General features: G+C 43.1%; 1 protein-coding gene across 1 annotated transcript in view; it reads right to left on the bottom strand.

Moving 5' to 3' along the window:
• Mipep (mitochondrial intermediate peptidase) overlaps positions 1-13,387 on the bottom strand; it is a 121,611-nt gene that overhangs the window by 57,632 nt on the left and 50,592 nt on the right. The window contains exons 15-16 of the mRNA XM_051195571.1: positions 5,746-5,820; positions 2,720-2,839 (exon numbers count right to left, since the gene is read on the bottom strand). Coding sequence (XP_051051528.1) covers positions 2,720-2,839; positions 5,746-5,820 — 195 coding nt within the window. The remainder of the gene's footprint in view (positions 1-2,719; positions 2,840-5,745; positions 5,821-13,387) is intronic.

Genomic DNA, 13,387 nt, shown 5'->3' on the forward strand with positions numbered 1-13,387 from the left:
TTGTTTGGGAAGGATTGGGAGGTGTGGGCATTTTGAGGAACTGTGTCACTAGAGGTGGACTTTCAAGTTTTAAAAATCCTTGTGCTGTTCCAGTATGCACTCCCTCTCCCTCCCTCCCTCCCTCCCTTCCTCCCTCCCTCTCTCTCTCTCTCTCTGCCTTGTGGCTATGGATCGGATGTGCACCTTCAGCTGCTCCTTCACTCTGCCATTGTGGACTCTAACCCTCTGAAACTGTCAGCTCAATTAAATCTTACTTTCAAAAGTTGCCTAGGTCACACTGTTTTATCTCAGCAATAGAAAAATAACTAAGACATGAGGTAAGGAAAGGTGGCAGGCATGTTGCTCAACCACCCTGAAGTTCTGTAGGTTTGGAGAGTGTCCAGCCCTCTCCTAGTCTAGGTTTATTCATGACACACACTCCTTATTGGTTAAGCTGTATCTACATGGAGTTGAACTTGCATTAATTTCGAAAAAAGATTTATTACTTTTACTTTGTGTCTTAGTGTTTTGTGCATGTGTGTGTGTGCACGCGTGTGTGTACATGCTCAAACACATGCACGAACTATGTGCTCTTACTGCTTGTGGAGTGTGGAAACCAGAAGACGGTGTCAGAGTCCCTGAAACTGGAGTTACAGATGACTGTGAGCCACCATGTGGGGGCTGAACATTGAACCTGGGTCCTCTGAAAGAACATCAAGTGCTCATAACTGCTGAACCATCTCTCCAGCCCCAACTTGCATTATCATTTTTTAAAAAAGCTAAGTGAACTATCTGGTAAACATAAAAAACAAACACACAGAAACCCCGAAGTCTACAAATCAGGTAACAGTTATTAAAACCTAGGAAACTCTTAGTATTATGTCTTCCATAGTTAAGAGATTGTTTTCATCCCTAAGAGTTTCCAACATGTACATAAGAGCTCAACAGATTACAGATTAGAGTAACAAATGATAGCAGATCAAAAATGGACAATTAAGGCCAGGGTGTAGCCCAATGGTAGAGCTCATGCTTAACACACACTAAGACACCACATATGCATATGTTCGCATAAATGAAGCGGGCAGTGTGATCAGCATTCTGTATTTTTTTAAGTCCATACATCTTTACTTGTAAGTGTTCACTGCAACAAGTCATTTGTCTGGTCGAGGCCTCTGGCTTCTGCTATACCACTGATACTGGCCCCTCTCTGGATGCCCTGTTGTTGCCCTGTGTCATGGAGCTCCCACAGCTTTGATCTGCAGGTCCGGCTCCTTCACATACTCTAGCAGTCCATACACGAGGTGGATGCTGGGGTGGACTAATACTTCAAAGCGCTGGTTCTGGGCCTGGGTGGTGGCTGGGTTGGTCAGTTGCCGTCTTTCCCTCATGGTCACCACCAGGGCGAGCACTCCAGCCCTGCCCTGGCTTGCTCACCCAATGCAGCAGGCAGCAATAGCTCTACTGTTCTCATCCCTCAGGACCAGCTCACCTGCATCCACACCACCAGGGCCAGGTGAGGGGTATAGACTGCTCTCCCCAGTACTGCAGCCACTGAGGGGCAGAACCAGCTCTCCCACTCTCATGAGGCTAGTTCTCCTGCCTGTCACAGGTAGCAAGGGGTAGGGGGGCATCTCCCCCCCCGCCCCCCCGCCAGCACATGGCAGATCGGGGGGGATGGTGAAGTCAGCTCTCCTGCTCTCATGATCTCAGGGCCAGCTTTCCCACCTGCCACAGGCAGCAAAGGACAGGGGACAGGGGACCGGGGAGGGCATCTCTCCTTCACCAGTTCTACTGTATGGCATGTAAGGGGTTGGGCCAGATCACCTGCACCCCTTTCAACAGGTTCAGCTCTATTGTGCTGCCCAGGTAAGGTGCAAGGCCCCCTCTTCCGAGTGCTGCAGCCGGTGAGGGGCAGGGTCAGCTCTCTCACTCTTGTGAAACATTCTGTATCTTTAGAACTTTCAGCTTCTCGGACAATAAGAAATTTGTGACATGGAGTACTAGTGTACAGGTCAAATGCTTTCGATACCAACACATCACTATCTAATCCTGGGGATGACTTCAATATCAGTCCTGACGAGAGGAGAGTACATGAAGGAAGTACTGGTTTAATGAAAGATTAGGCTGGCTTAAGAGTGAAATTTGAGCTGGGTGTTGGTGGCACACACCTTTAATCCCAGCACTCAGGAGGCAAAGGCAGGAGGATATCTGTGAGTTCGAGGACAGCCTGATCTACAGAGGTAGTTCCAGAACAGCTAGGACTGTTACACAGAGAATCCCTGCTCGAAAAACCAAGGGGGGTAAAAAAAAGAGTGAAAGAGTTCTTTCTCCAAAGCAGGAAAGTCAAACACCTAGAACTTCGAAACAGCAACTAAACTCCTGACAAAGTGCTAAATATAGTACAACCCTTGGCACAATGTAAGGTATTCAATAAATATTAGTTCTCTTTGCAATGAACACTATTAGAGGCTCATATTATGCATGAAGACATAGTATTATACAAATTTATATATTATATATACGTACTTTTAAAAAGCTAAAGAAAATATTGAATAACACCCACTTTCCTAGCAATGTGGCAAGCACAGAGAGAAGAAAGCCATGCATGGAGCATGAAATGAGCCATGTAAAACAAAATCAACACAAATGTATGGATCCCAAGAGCCTCTAGGTAATGATGGCAACCTAGAGAAATAAGCAGAGCCATTCTACAGTGTGACAGATTCAAATATAGACTCACAGTGTCAGGAACATAGGGCAAGCCATAAAACTGCTCTTGTGTTTCCATGAGGATGTCTGTGGTTGACTTTCTCAGGGGATGTTGGCCATGGTAGATTTGATCCAGGGCGGCATAAAAGACCTAGGCAGACAGAAACCTCTGTTTAGCTTTGGTAGTCCATCCTGTATTTAAGATGTGGTCAGTCAAAGATGTTGTAAGTGCACCAGAATGGCAATTATGAACCACAGCTGAAAAGACTCACAAACATAAACATGTGCTATTTGAGAAATATTCCACACCACATATATGACCAGCCAGAAGCTTAAAGGGTACACTGAAGCTTTCCATAATACACATTGGTGTTCAGTTTTGAACCTTATCCATCATTAAGTTTGTGGTCACAAAATTGGAATTATGCAGTTAAAAAAATGTAAAAACAAACAACAACAAAAAACAAAAACCAACATTATTGGTTGTGGCTCCCCGTATCTAACAACTCCTGTTTGGTTTCATCCTGGACCCCGGTAGATCATAAGTGAGAAGTGTGAACTGGTCAGAATCCTAATTTTGTATCTAGAGGTAAAAGAGAGTAGAAGATGATGTCAAAAGCATTCTAGTGTGTGTGTTGGTACAGAAGTGACAAACTAGAAGTGACGCAGCTGCTGTAGGGTTTGGAGCAAGGGCCACAGCAGAAAAACAAAGGAAGCAGCTGCAATAGAGGGGGCCGGGAGAGGAGGAACCCCTGCACCCACCCACACACACACACACACACACACACACACACACACACACACACACACAGGGGAAAGCAGCTGTGGAAACGAAATAAAGTAAAGAAGCATCAAGGAAATTTGAGCACCAAACCTGCAGTTGGAGGAGTGCTGAGTACTAAGCATTATGTAGAAAACCAAGGAAAGAGAAGGAAGCTTTCACCGGGACATCTGATCCAAGTGCTTGAGTACTAACATAGTGTGAATTTGCCTTGTAACAAAGTTAAGTGATTTATTTAAAGAGAAAATTTGACATGCAGTTACAGCTGAGGTGCATCTTTCTGGTTTAGAAATGGAATCTGCAAAGAATGTGCAGCTGCTGACTTAAAAGAGGTGAGGATTAGTCTGGATAAAAGGCAACATGCAAACGACCTCTGGCTGCTGGCTTCACCTACATATAGAATTCTGCTTGTGAATTATAAGGCTAAGTTAAGCCTTCCCTGGAAAAATACAGACATTTTCTGAATATAAACATTACGTTCCCCTAGCTGGTAATCTAAACATACAGCTAAATACAGCTCTCTCAGTTCTGTCATGGGTAACAATAGGTAACAACAGCCAAGAAAACAGACCCGATGGAGCAAATGATTATGAGCTGAAACTTGATTCTGCCCTGAACGGAAGAGGCACACTTTTTGTTCACTCTACAAACAAGCTAGAATTCAACACCTTTGTTTCTTCGATTATGCCTGTTAAAAATGATGCAAATGTACACTTTTATAAATACTTGGCCCCCAGTTTGGTGGCCTTGTTGGAAGAAGTATGTCATTGGAAGAGGGCTTTGAGAATTTAAAGACCCTATGTCATTTCTAGTTCACTTTCTCTGCTTTGTGCTTTCAGTTCAAGAGGTGAGCTCTCAGCTTCCTGCAGCCACGCCTGCTCCTCACTGCAACTATAGCCAAAATACACTCTCTTCCTTAAGTTGTCTTTGATCATGGAGTTTATCACAGCAACAGAAAAGGCTCCACTGTTCATCCAGCAGATGCATTCCTGGGACCCAAATCCTTAGCAGCACACAAAAGTACTCAGCCCATTTGTTAAACACTCCATGGGCAAAAGGAGATTCACATTTCCTAAAGCACTGTCTATACCACCTCAGAACACAAAACACTCCCCCATCCTGTCTACCTGCTGGTCTGACAGCATCAGTTCAGAAGCAGGATATAGCACCTGCATTATCAGGAATAGCTCCCGTCTCCCAGGCTTAGTGGTTCCTGGTTTGAAATAAAATCACTGAAACAGATGTTCAAAGAGAAAGCTCCAACAGACATGTAAAAGCAAACCAAAAGGCTTCAGTGCCGGGTGCATATGCATTTGACCTCATCGCTGAAAGGCTGAGGCAGGAGGATCACATTTAAGGCCAGCCTGGGCCATTTTCTGAAACTGTCTCAAAAATCAAAACAAAGTTATAAAAGGACTTTCCCCAGGTAATACCTTTTAAAAATCATTTTTAATTGTATTTAATTCTTTGCTACTGAATAATGTAAATCAAATGAAGGTCCACGGTTGTGTCTATATAACCATCATCATCCTCACTGAAGAAAAGGGACTGGAGCCAGGGCCTGAGCATACCTAGCACTATTACCTCTAGCTGGAAAACATACCAAGATACAACAAAAACAGAGCACATTCACTGCTTTCTAGGGACTGGATTTGGTTTTTCTGAGTTTTTTAAAAATTAAAAGTAACTGAAGAGTGCTTTCCATCGGTCAGAGTGAACTGGTCACTAGAGGGCACTGCTGAGATGAAATGAGTGTGCAGGAACTGCTGACACAACTAAGGCGGTGCAAGGACACAACACGGCCACAACAATCTCAGTAACGGCAAATACCCGAGCATCTGGTAACAGACCTGGCATCCAGATGGCTCATAAAATTTTTCTGTCTTCATCTGCTAACCCAGGAAATTGTCTGTAAATATTATCCTAAATCTAATGGTAATTACTGTTTAAACTTCACACGGACGACCACAATTTGTTTTGAAAGACAGAAAATGAGTAACCAAGTCTGAGCCCTAACTTGGTTTTGCAGCCCTGTGAGGCTTTGATGATTTCCTTGATGAAAATGGGAAATGAGCATATTTCATATTTCATATGCACCTCATACAGACAGTGTGAGAATTTCATGAGTCAGTTCTGGCCAAGTTCTTTGAACTGAGATGAAAGGTGTTCAGAAGCATAATTATTGTAATAAATGTATAGCGCTGGCAAGAACTGAAAGTTGAGCGTATATATGGGATAATAACTAGAAAACGTTAGCATGAGGCATGCACACATACCTGAAGCTGCATTTCTGCGGCCGCACAAACCTTCTTAGATTCGCAGAGTCGAGACACCATAGCTTTTGGCAGTGGCTTTATAAAACAAAACAATATACACATCAGTAGACTGCTTAATAAGCCACTGAAACAAGTACACTTCAGGGTCAGGGAATTTAAAAATAACATCAAATGGGGGGAAAATGAATGGCAGATCTCGTCTAAAAATATCTTCTGACTGTTTTAGTTGACAAGTTAACATGGCTGAAGACATTCCATTTAATTTTAAGAAGGACTAACTGTCAAATAAGGGTTTGCACATGAAAAAACAGGATTAGAGGGAGTGACAGTATTGGCACCGATCTTTCAAATCTATTTAAACCCCAAAGGGAATACTTCTGCTCCTTTGTTTTCAGCAAGTGTGTTCAAGTGCTCTCTCAACTTTCAAGCACACATAATTACTGACAACGAACCCAAAAGATTAAAATGCTGAGATAAACACTAAACCACAGTGCCAGCCAGGGTTAAAGCTGGACTGCTACCCTGAGAAACCAGCGTGATGATGAACTCGGAGGATTAGAGAGCTGGGTACAGTACGAAGTCCCCGTATTACTGAAGACTTTCTCTAGGGACTAATTAGACCCTAATCCTATGATACTCTACTCTTGAAAAAAAAATCGAATAATGTAGTTGAAGTAAGTACTTTTCTAAGTCTTTAGAATAATTTTTATGATAGTTACTGAAGAAAGCTAAAAATCTGTTCTGCAGAGAAACACACCATCTAAGAAAGCAGAGGCAGAAGTGGGTAGCTTAGCTATGAGTGTGGGCTCATTCACAGCTCCTGCTGTCCATATCCTATAACAGAGTTGGCCACACAGGACTCTGAAAGGCTTAGCTGATGAAACATACAGATACAAGAATCGCTCCTAATGATTCAGTGAAGTGAAAGCTACAGTAGGAACTGAAGACAACTCAGACACAAACATGGAGCCTTTTCTTCTCTTTGCACTTCCCCCTAAGAAAAGCCAACCAGAATTGGGGTAGGAGCTGCCCTTCCTATGACCTGGTTAAAGAGGAGAACCAGAGTAAGGAAGAATTGATTCTATTCTTAATGAAGAAAGAAAGCACTTGGGAATCCACCAAGACAGTGATAGAAAGACAAATGATACATTGTTTCGAATGTGAAAGCCCCTCATGACCTCATGTATCTGAGTATTTTGCTTCCACCTGGTGGCATTGTATGGGACTATTGTAAAGCCCTTAGGAGGTGGAGCCTTGCTAGAGGAAGAGATGGATGTGGATAGGCTTTGAGGCTTTATATCCTCATTCTGGGTGCAGATGCAATGCAACCAACCAGCTTCCTGCTTCCCTGCAATGATGGAGTTTGGGACTACATACCAAAATAATCTCTTTCACTCTTCAAGTGTTGGTGTCAGGATGTTTTATCACAGTGATGGAAAAGCAACTAAGACACTCATATGTGAGAATACCAGTGAATTTGACAGTCCCTCATCCCGAGGGACTGGTGGGTCATCCTAGAAGCCACCTATTTGTCCTCTGCGGTAGAGTGTACAAACTCATGTCACCCTGCAGGAGGGAGATTGAGGCTTAGGAGGTCTTGAAAGTATTCCCACACTGATACCAGTATTGTAGTTGTTCTCGTCTGTCTGAGTGGTTCCGGGAAGTCAGCCCTCTTGAGTAGACTGGTCAGTAAAAGGATCCCCAAATAAAACTGGAAGACAGTCAAACCAACAGGTGCACAAAAGCACAACACAGGAATACAAGCAACATGGCAAAAAGCAAGGCTGTTTTAGAAGAACCACGCTCTTCAGGGACTCAATGTAAAGATAAGATACTGCAGTGGGTTAGATGCTGGCTGAAGATATCAAATGTTCAAAAAATAAACTCACCAGTGACCTGAAAAGGGATACAAGCAAACAGATGAATTCAATTCAAGTCAGCAATATAGAGAGAAAAGTCAGCCAAATGCATGATAAAATCAGCAATATGGATGGAAAAGCAGGAGAACTTCAACAAGGAAACAGATTTTGAAAGGAAAAACATCAAATAATTAAAACCCTCAAAAATAAAAAAAGAAATAAATCAAATAATAGTGGAAAGCATTGGCAATAGACTGGGCTAAGCAGTAGAAAGACTATCAGGAATGGAGGACAAGGTCAAAGAAACAAAAAGTGTGGGTGGGAGGACAAACAGGAAGCATGACCAGAACACTCAAGAATTTTCAGATCTGACCAAGAGACCAAACCCAAGACTGCACAGGATGAAGACGGTGCCGAGATAAACACTAAAGGCATAGGGCGTCCATTCAATGACATTATAGCAGGAAGCTCAACCCCAAGAGGCTTTTAGAACCCTGGACATGAACAAGGAAGAACTTCTCCACAGCATAGTACAGTCAAGGTGTCAAAACTGGAAAAGAACATCATTTCAGGCTGTAATGGGAAAGGACTGACTCACCTACAAAGACAGCAGCCAGGAAAGCAGGGAAGGCATATGCAAGCTCTGAGTAAGCTGCTGCCACCCCAAACTGCAGCATCCAGAAAAGCTATCTTTGAAAACACAGAGGAAGAACATTTCAAAACAAGCAAAACCTAAGGCAGTTCATATTAAACACATGACAGCACTGCAGAATATTTAAAGGGATATTATATAAAGAAGGAAAAAGGTTCAGCCACAAGAACATGAAAAAAAAAAAAAATCTCATGAGAGGGATAAATGAAAGGAGGAGAGGTAGGAAAAAAAAAACCCATCAAGTCCAACACAGTCATCAGCAAACTAGTAGAAAAGAGAGCAACAAATAATTCAAACAGAAAAACAACAAAATCATAGATTAGTAAAAATATCTCAGCATTAGCCTGAAATGTAAGCAGCCTCTTTGTATCAATAGAGACAGACTGGCTGACTGGACAAAAGAGCAAGATCCAAGTGGTTTTTGTCTTTAAGAAATATACCTCACAAGCAAAGACACCTGCAGACTGAGAACCAAAGGACAGAAGTCAATCTACCTAGCAAATAGAAGGCACAAACAGGCTGGCACAGATAGCTATTCCTATACCTAACCCAGCAGACTTCGCACTAAAATGAGTAGAGATAAAGAAGCTCACTACATGCACACACAAAGTACAATTTCTGTCTTCCACACAAATACCCACACATATATGTGTACTTACACACACTGAGACCAGAGGAAGAGAAGGAGGTCACATTGTACACACTAAGTAGGAAGGGAGGGCCACAAGCATGCACCAGAGTGGGTGTGTGTGCAGGTGTCTGCAGGTTTTCTGTATACCAATAATGAACTTGCTGAGGATGAAACCAGGGGAAATTGTCCCTTTTACAACAGCTTCACACACACACACACACACACACACACACACACACACACACGTATACGTATGCACGCACACCTATAATAAAGCAAACCATACAGGTAAGACTGTCACAAGAAACAAGCAATGATCTTCAAAAACTGAGTATGTCAGCTTTAGCACAGCAGGTGCTGAGGAAGAGGCAGGTGCTGTGATTTACGGCTGCTCCCTATGGCTTTATGACTACTGGTAGAGGTCAATGAACAATGGCTTGTGAAACACAGACACAGGCAGAGAGAGAGAGAGGGAGAGAGAGAGAGACTGACAGTAATTTCACATCTGGCTTTTCTCTCAGCTAGAATGTTATTTGGCCTCTCTTGCCTGCTGCAGCAGTCAACACTGTCACCTGTGGTCTGCATCCTTAGGCTCAGGCACTACAAGGTCTTGTGGCACAGGAGGAGCTGGAATGTTAGCTGTCTCTTCCTGCAGCCATGCTGACAGGGAACCTACTGAGCTTTCTACATGGTTGGAGTGTGGAACACACCCAACAGGTCAGTGTTTCACAGAAAAGGCATTCCTGACAGGAAGGCAGCAAAGCCTGAGAAAGGATTAGTAGTCCGAATTATTAAAGGCATGCATGTAGGCTCCTGCAAAGTCTTGGCGTGTATAACAAGACAGGGTATCAGTACCACATGACAGATTCCATGGCTTTAGACAAGAGATGGTTCACTGGACAAGTGCCCTTCCTCTGACTGGTACAGTTGCTGGTCAAGAAGAAAACAGACAAAAATCTCAATTCTCCAGATTGTTATTTTAAAAAATACTACTGGAAAACTAAACAGAGTTTTTATCATTCAGTCCCCTCGGGCTCAAGGATCAAGCATGGGGTTTAACCACAATTTCCTGTAGAATGAAGCATCTGCCCTTTAGTATTCAACTGCACTAATCACAATGATGCTCACATGCAAACTTCGTCCCTTTAAGTTAATTTGTAAAACTCTATACCTTTGTTTGATTAATAGTCATTGTGCAATAAATGAATTGCATTAGATAGCAAACACTTTGACTATTTCAAAGAAAAAGAAAATGATAAAAATTTTAAAACGGAGTATGCTAAAGGTACCAGTCAACTTTTCATCCACTCATCCAATAAACTGCTAGTATATGATACTATTGTGGTTAGCTAGGGGAAGACAATAAGGATTTTCTCTTCTCAATTCAAGCTGTTTAAATTTGAGTTTTCATGTTTATTTAGGCATTGTTAACTTTTAGAAGAATCCTGCTTAATCAATGTGTTACTGTTTTCAATTGCTACAAAAAGGTCTCTGAGGCAGTTTTATAAAGAAGGAAAATTTATTTGAATCAGTTTTAGAAATTAGCAGTACAAAAATAGGTGGTCCTAATAGTGAGAACCTGCTGGGAGATAGTGAAATATGGTGGGGACATGTGCTGAAGAGATCACATGGAGAGACAGGGAGGAGATCACATGGAGAGACAGGATGGGAGATCACATGGAGAGACAGGATGGGAGGTCACATGGAGAGACAGGATGGGAGATCACATGGAGAGACAGGGAGGAGATCACATGGAGAGACAGGGAGGAGATCACATGGAGAGACAGGGAGGAGATCACATGGAGAGACAGGGAGGAGATCACATGGAGAGACAGGGAGGAGATCACATGGAGAGACAGGATGGGAGATCACATGGAGAGACAGGATGGGAGATCACATGGAGAGAGAGGACGGGAGATCACATGGAGAGACAGGGAGGAGATCACATGGAGAGACAGGGAGGAGATCACATGGAGAGACAGGGAGGAGATCACATGGAGAGACAGGGAGGAGATCACATGGAGAGACAGGGAGGAGATCACATGGAGAGACAGGGAGGAGATCACATGGAGAGACAGGGAGGAGATCACATGGAGAGACAGGGAGGAGATCACATGGAGAGACAGGGAGGAGATCACATGGAGAGACAGGATGGGAGATCACATGGAGAGACAGGATGGGAGATCACATGGAGAGACAGGATGGGAGGTCACATGGAGAGAGAGGATGGGAGATCACATGGAGAGACAGGGAGGAGATCACATGGAGAGACAGGGAGGAGATCACATGGAGAGACAGGGAGGAGATCACATGGAGAGACAGGGAGGAGATCACATGGAGAGAGAGGATGGGAGATCACATGGAGAGAGAGGATGGGAGATCACATGGAGAGAGAGGATGGGAGATCACATGGAGAGACAGGGAGGAGATCACATGGAGAGACAGGGGAGGAGATCACATGGAGAGACAGGGAGGAGATCACATGGAGAGACAGGGAGGAGATCACATGGAGAGACAGGATGGGAGGTCACATGGAGAGAGAGGATGGGAGATCACATGGAGAGACAGGGAGGAGATCACATGGAGAGACAGGGAGGAGATCACATGGAGAGACAGGGAGGAGATCACATGGAGAGACAGGGAGGAGATCACATGGAGAGACAGGGAGGAGATCACATGGAGAGACAGGGAGGAGATCACATGGAGAGAGAGGATGGGAGATCACATGGAGAGAGAGGATGGGAGATCACATGGAGAGACAGGGAGGACATCACATGGAGAGACAGGGAGGAGATCACATGGAGAGACAGGATGGGAGGTCACATGGAGAGAGAGGATGGGAGATCACATGGAGAGACAGCACAGTGGCCTGCCCTCTTATAACAACCTGCCAAAGGAATTAATCAGGGTCCCTCAGGAACTGTAGTCATTTCTTCTAGAGTAGAATCATGAAGGTTCCATCACCCCAACACTGCTACACTGGGGACCAAACTTCCAGAAAACATACATTTGGGACACAATCCATTTCCAAATCAAAGCAGACAACTCAGCGAGAGTTCCCAGCCTTAAGACTGGTTCCTCAAGAACCCCTCATCAGCACCAAGTGGTGCCTGGCCATCAAGGTCCATCTTCACCAAATATTCTGTAGGTCTGATTATTTTCTAACATTTCCTGCTTACCAATATCATATCTACCAGTCACTGACCTGACCCTCTGCCATACACAAGCCCATGTCCCCCTGTATTTGGAGGTGAAATGAGCAGAATCTCTCTCCTACTGTAAAACTCCACTGCAGTTAGACCCTCTGAAGAATGTTTACCTTGTTATGTCTTTTAAAAGGACTGTACATGTTTTTCTTTAAATTATCAGATAAACCATAATCCGGATAACTATATCACATGGAGGTGAACATATAGAGAAGGTAGCAGCTTGACATTTCAAAATTCAACCCCACAATCAAAGCATCCTGCTACCCAAAGACAAGGCCATTCCCATACAAGATTTTGTTTTTATTTTTTTAAAATTAATGTCCCAACAAGTTCTCCCCAAAAGTGTTAGTAGTAGTAATACAAAACATAGTGGATATAATTATGTATTCAAATATACAATTAACATATAATTAACAGGTGGCAAGGTAAGAGTATGGGGAAAATGTCTGTAGGAAAATCAAATGAGGCCAGAATTTAAGGTGGCACATAAAAACACGTTTCTCCTGATTCCTACACTGGGAGTTCCTACACAATAAATTTCATTCTATGAATCCAGCAGGCTAGAAAAAGGAACTCCCAGAAGTACCATGAGCACACCAGACTATTCTGGAAGACTCTAGACCTGGACAGAGAGAGAGAGAGAGAGAGAGAGAGAGAGAGAGAGAGAGAGAGAGAGAGAGAGAGAGAGAGAGAGAGAGCATTGTGAAGGGATTTATCTTCTAAAATACCACACTTCATGAACGTGTGGAAATAGGAATGTGTTTAACTAAAGTACATTTGGCCAGAACTCACAAAGTTTGTTTGAAAACTAAAAAGTCTACAGTATTTAAAACATTTTAACTTCTAACCACCCACAAAATCCTGATCTTCAAATCATGTAATTCCAACATTTCAGATCAACAACTATAAATATCTATTTGGCACATATTTTATCTGAGTGAGATAAAGAGTATATATCTCACTTTTGTTGGAAAACCAAAAGAAAAGACAAAAATAGTAAAAAGTTAAATCCTAGGGGCCAGCAAGATGGCTATGTAAATAAAAGCACCCACCTACTACCAATTCTGATAACCTGAACTTGACCCCTATAACCATCAGTGGAAGGAGAGAACTCAGTCTTGTAGGTTGTCCTCTGACTCCTGCACAGACAAACACACGCACACTCACACACACACCAAATCTAAAAAGTGTAATAAAAATTTCCATTCTAAATGTTCCATAAACAGTATAATGTATACCCCTCCTAAAGGGCCTTATGTGTATAAAGTGGGTTAGACAGTGGATGGTAGAG

Source organism: Phodopus roborovskii, unplaced genomic scaffold (assembly GCF_943737965.1).
Source record: "Phodopus roborovskii unplaced genomic scaffold, PHOROB, whole genome shotgun sequence".
In the NCBI taxonomy this organism is placed as follows: Eukaryota; Metazoa; Chordata; class Mammalia; order Rodentia; family Cricetidae; genus Phodopus; species Phodopus roborovskii.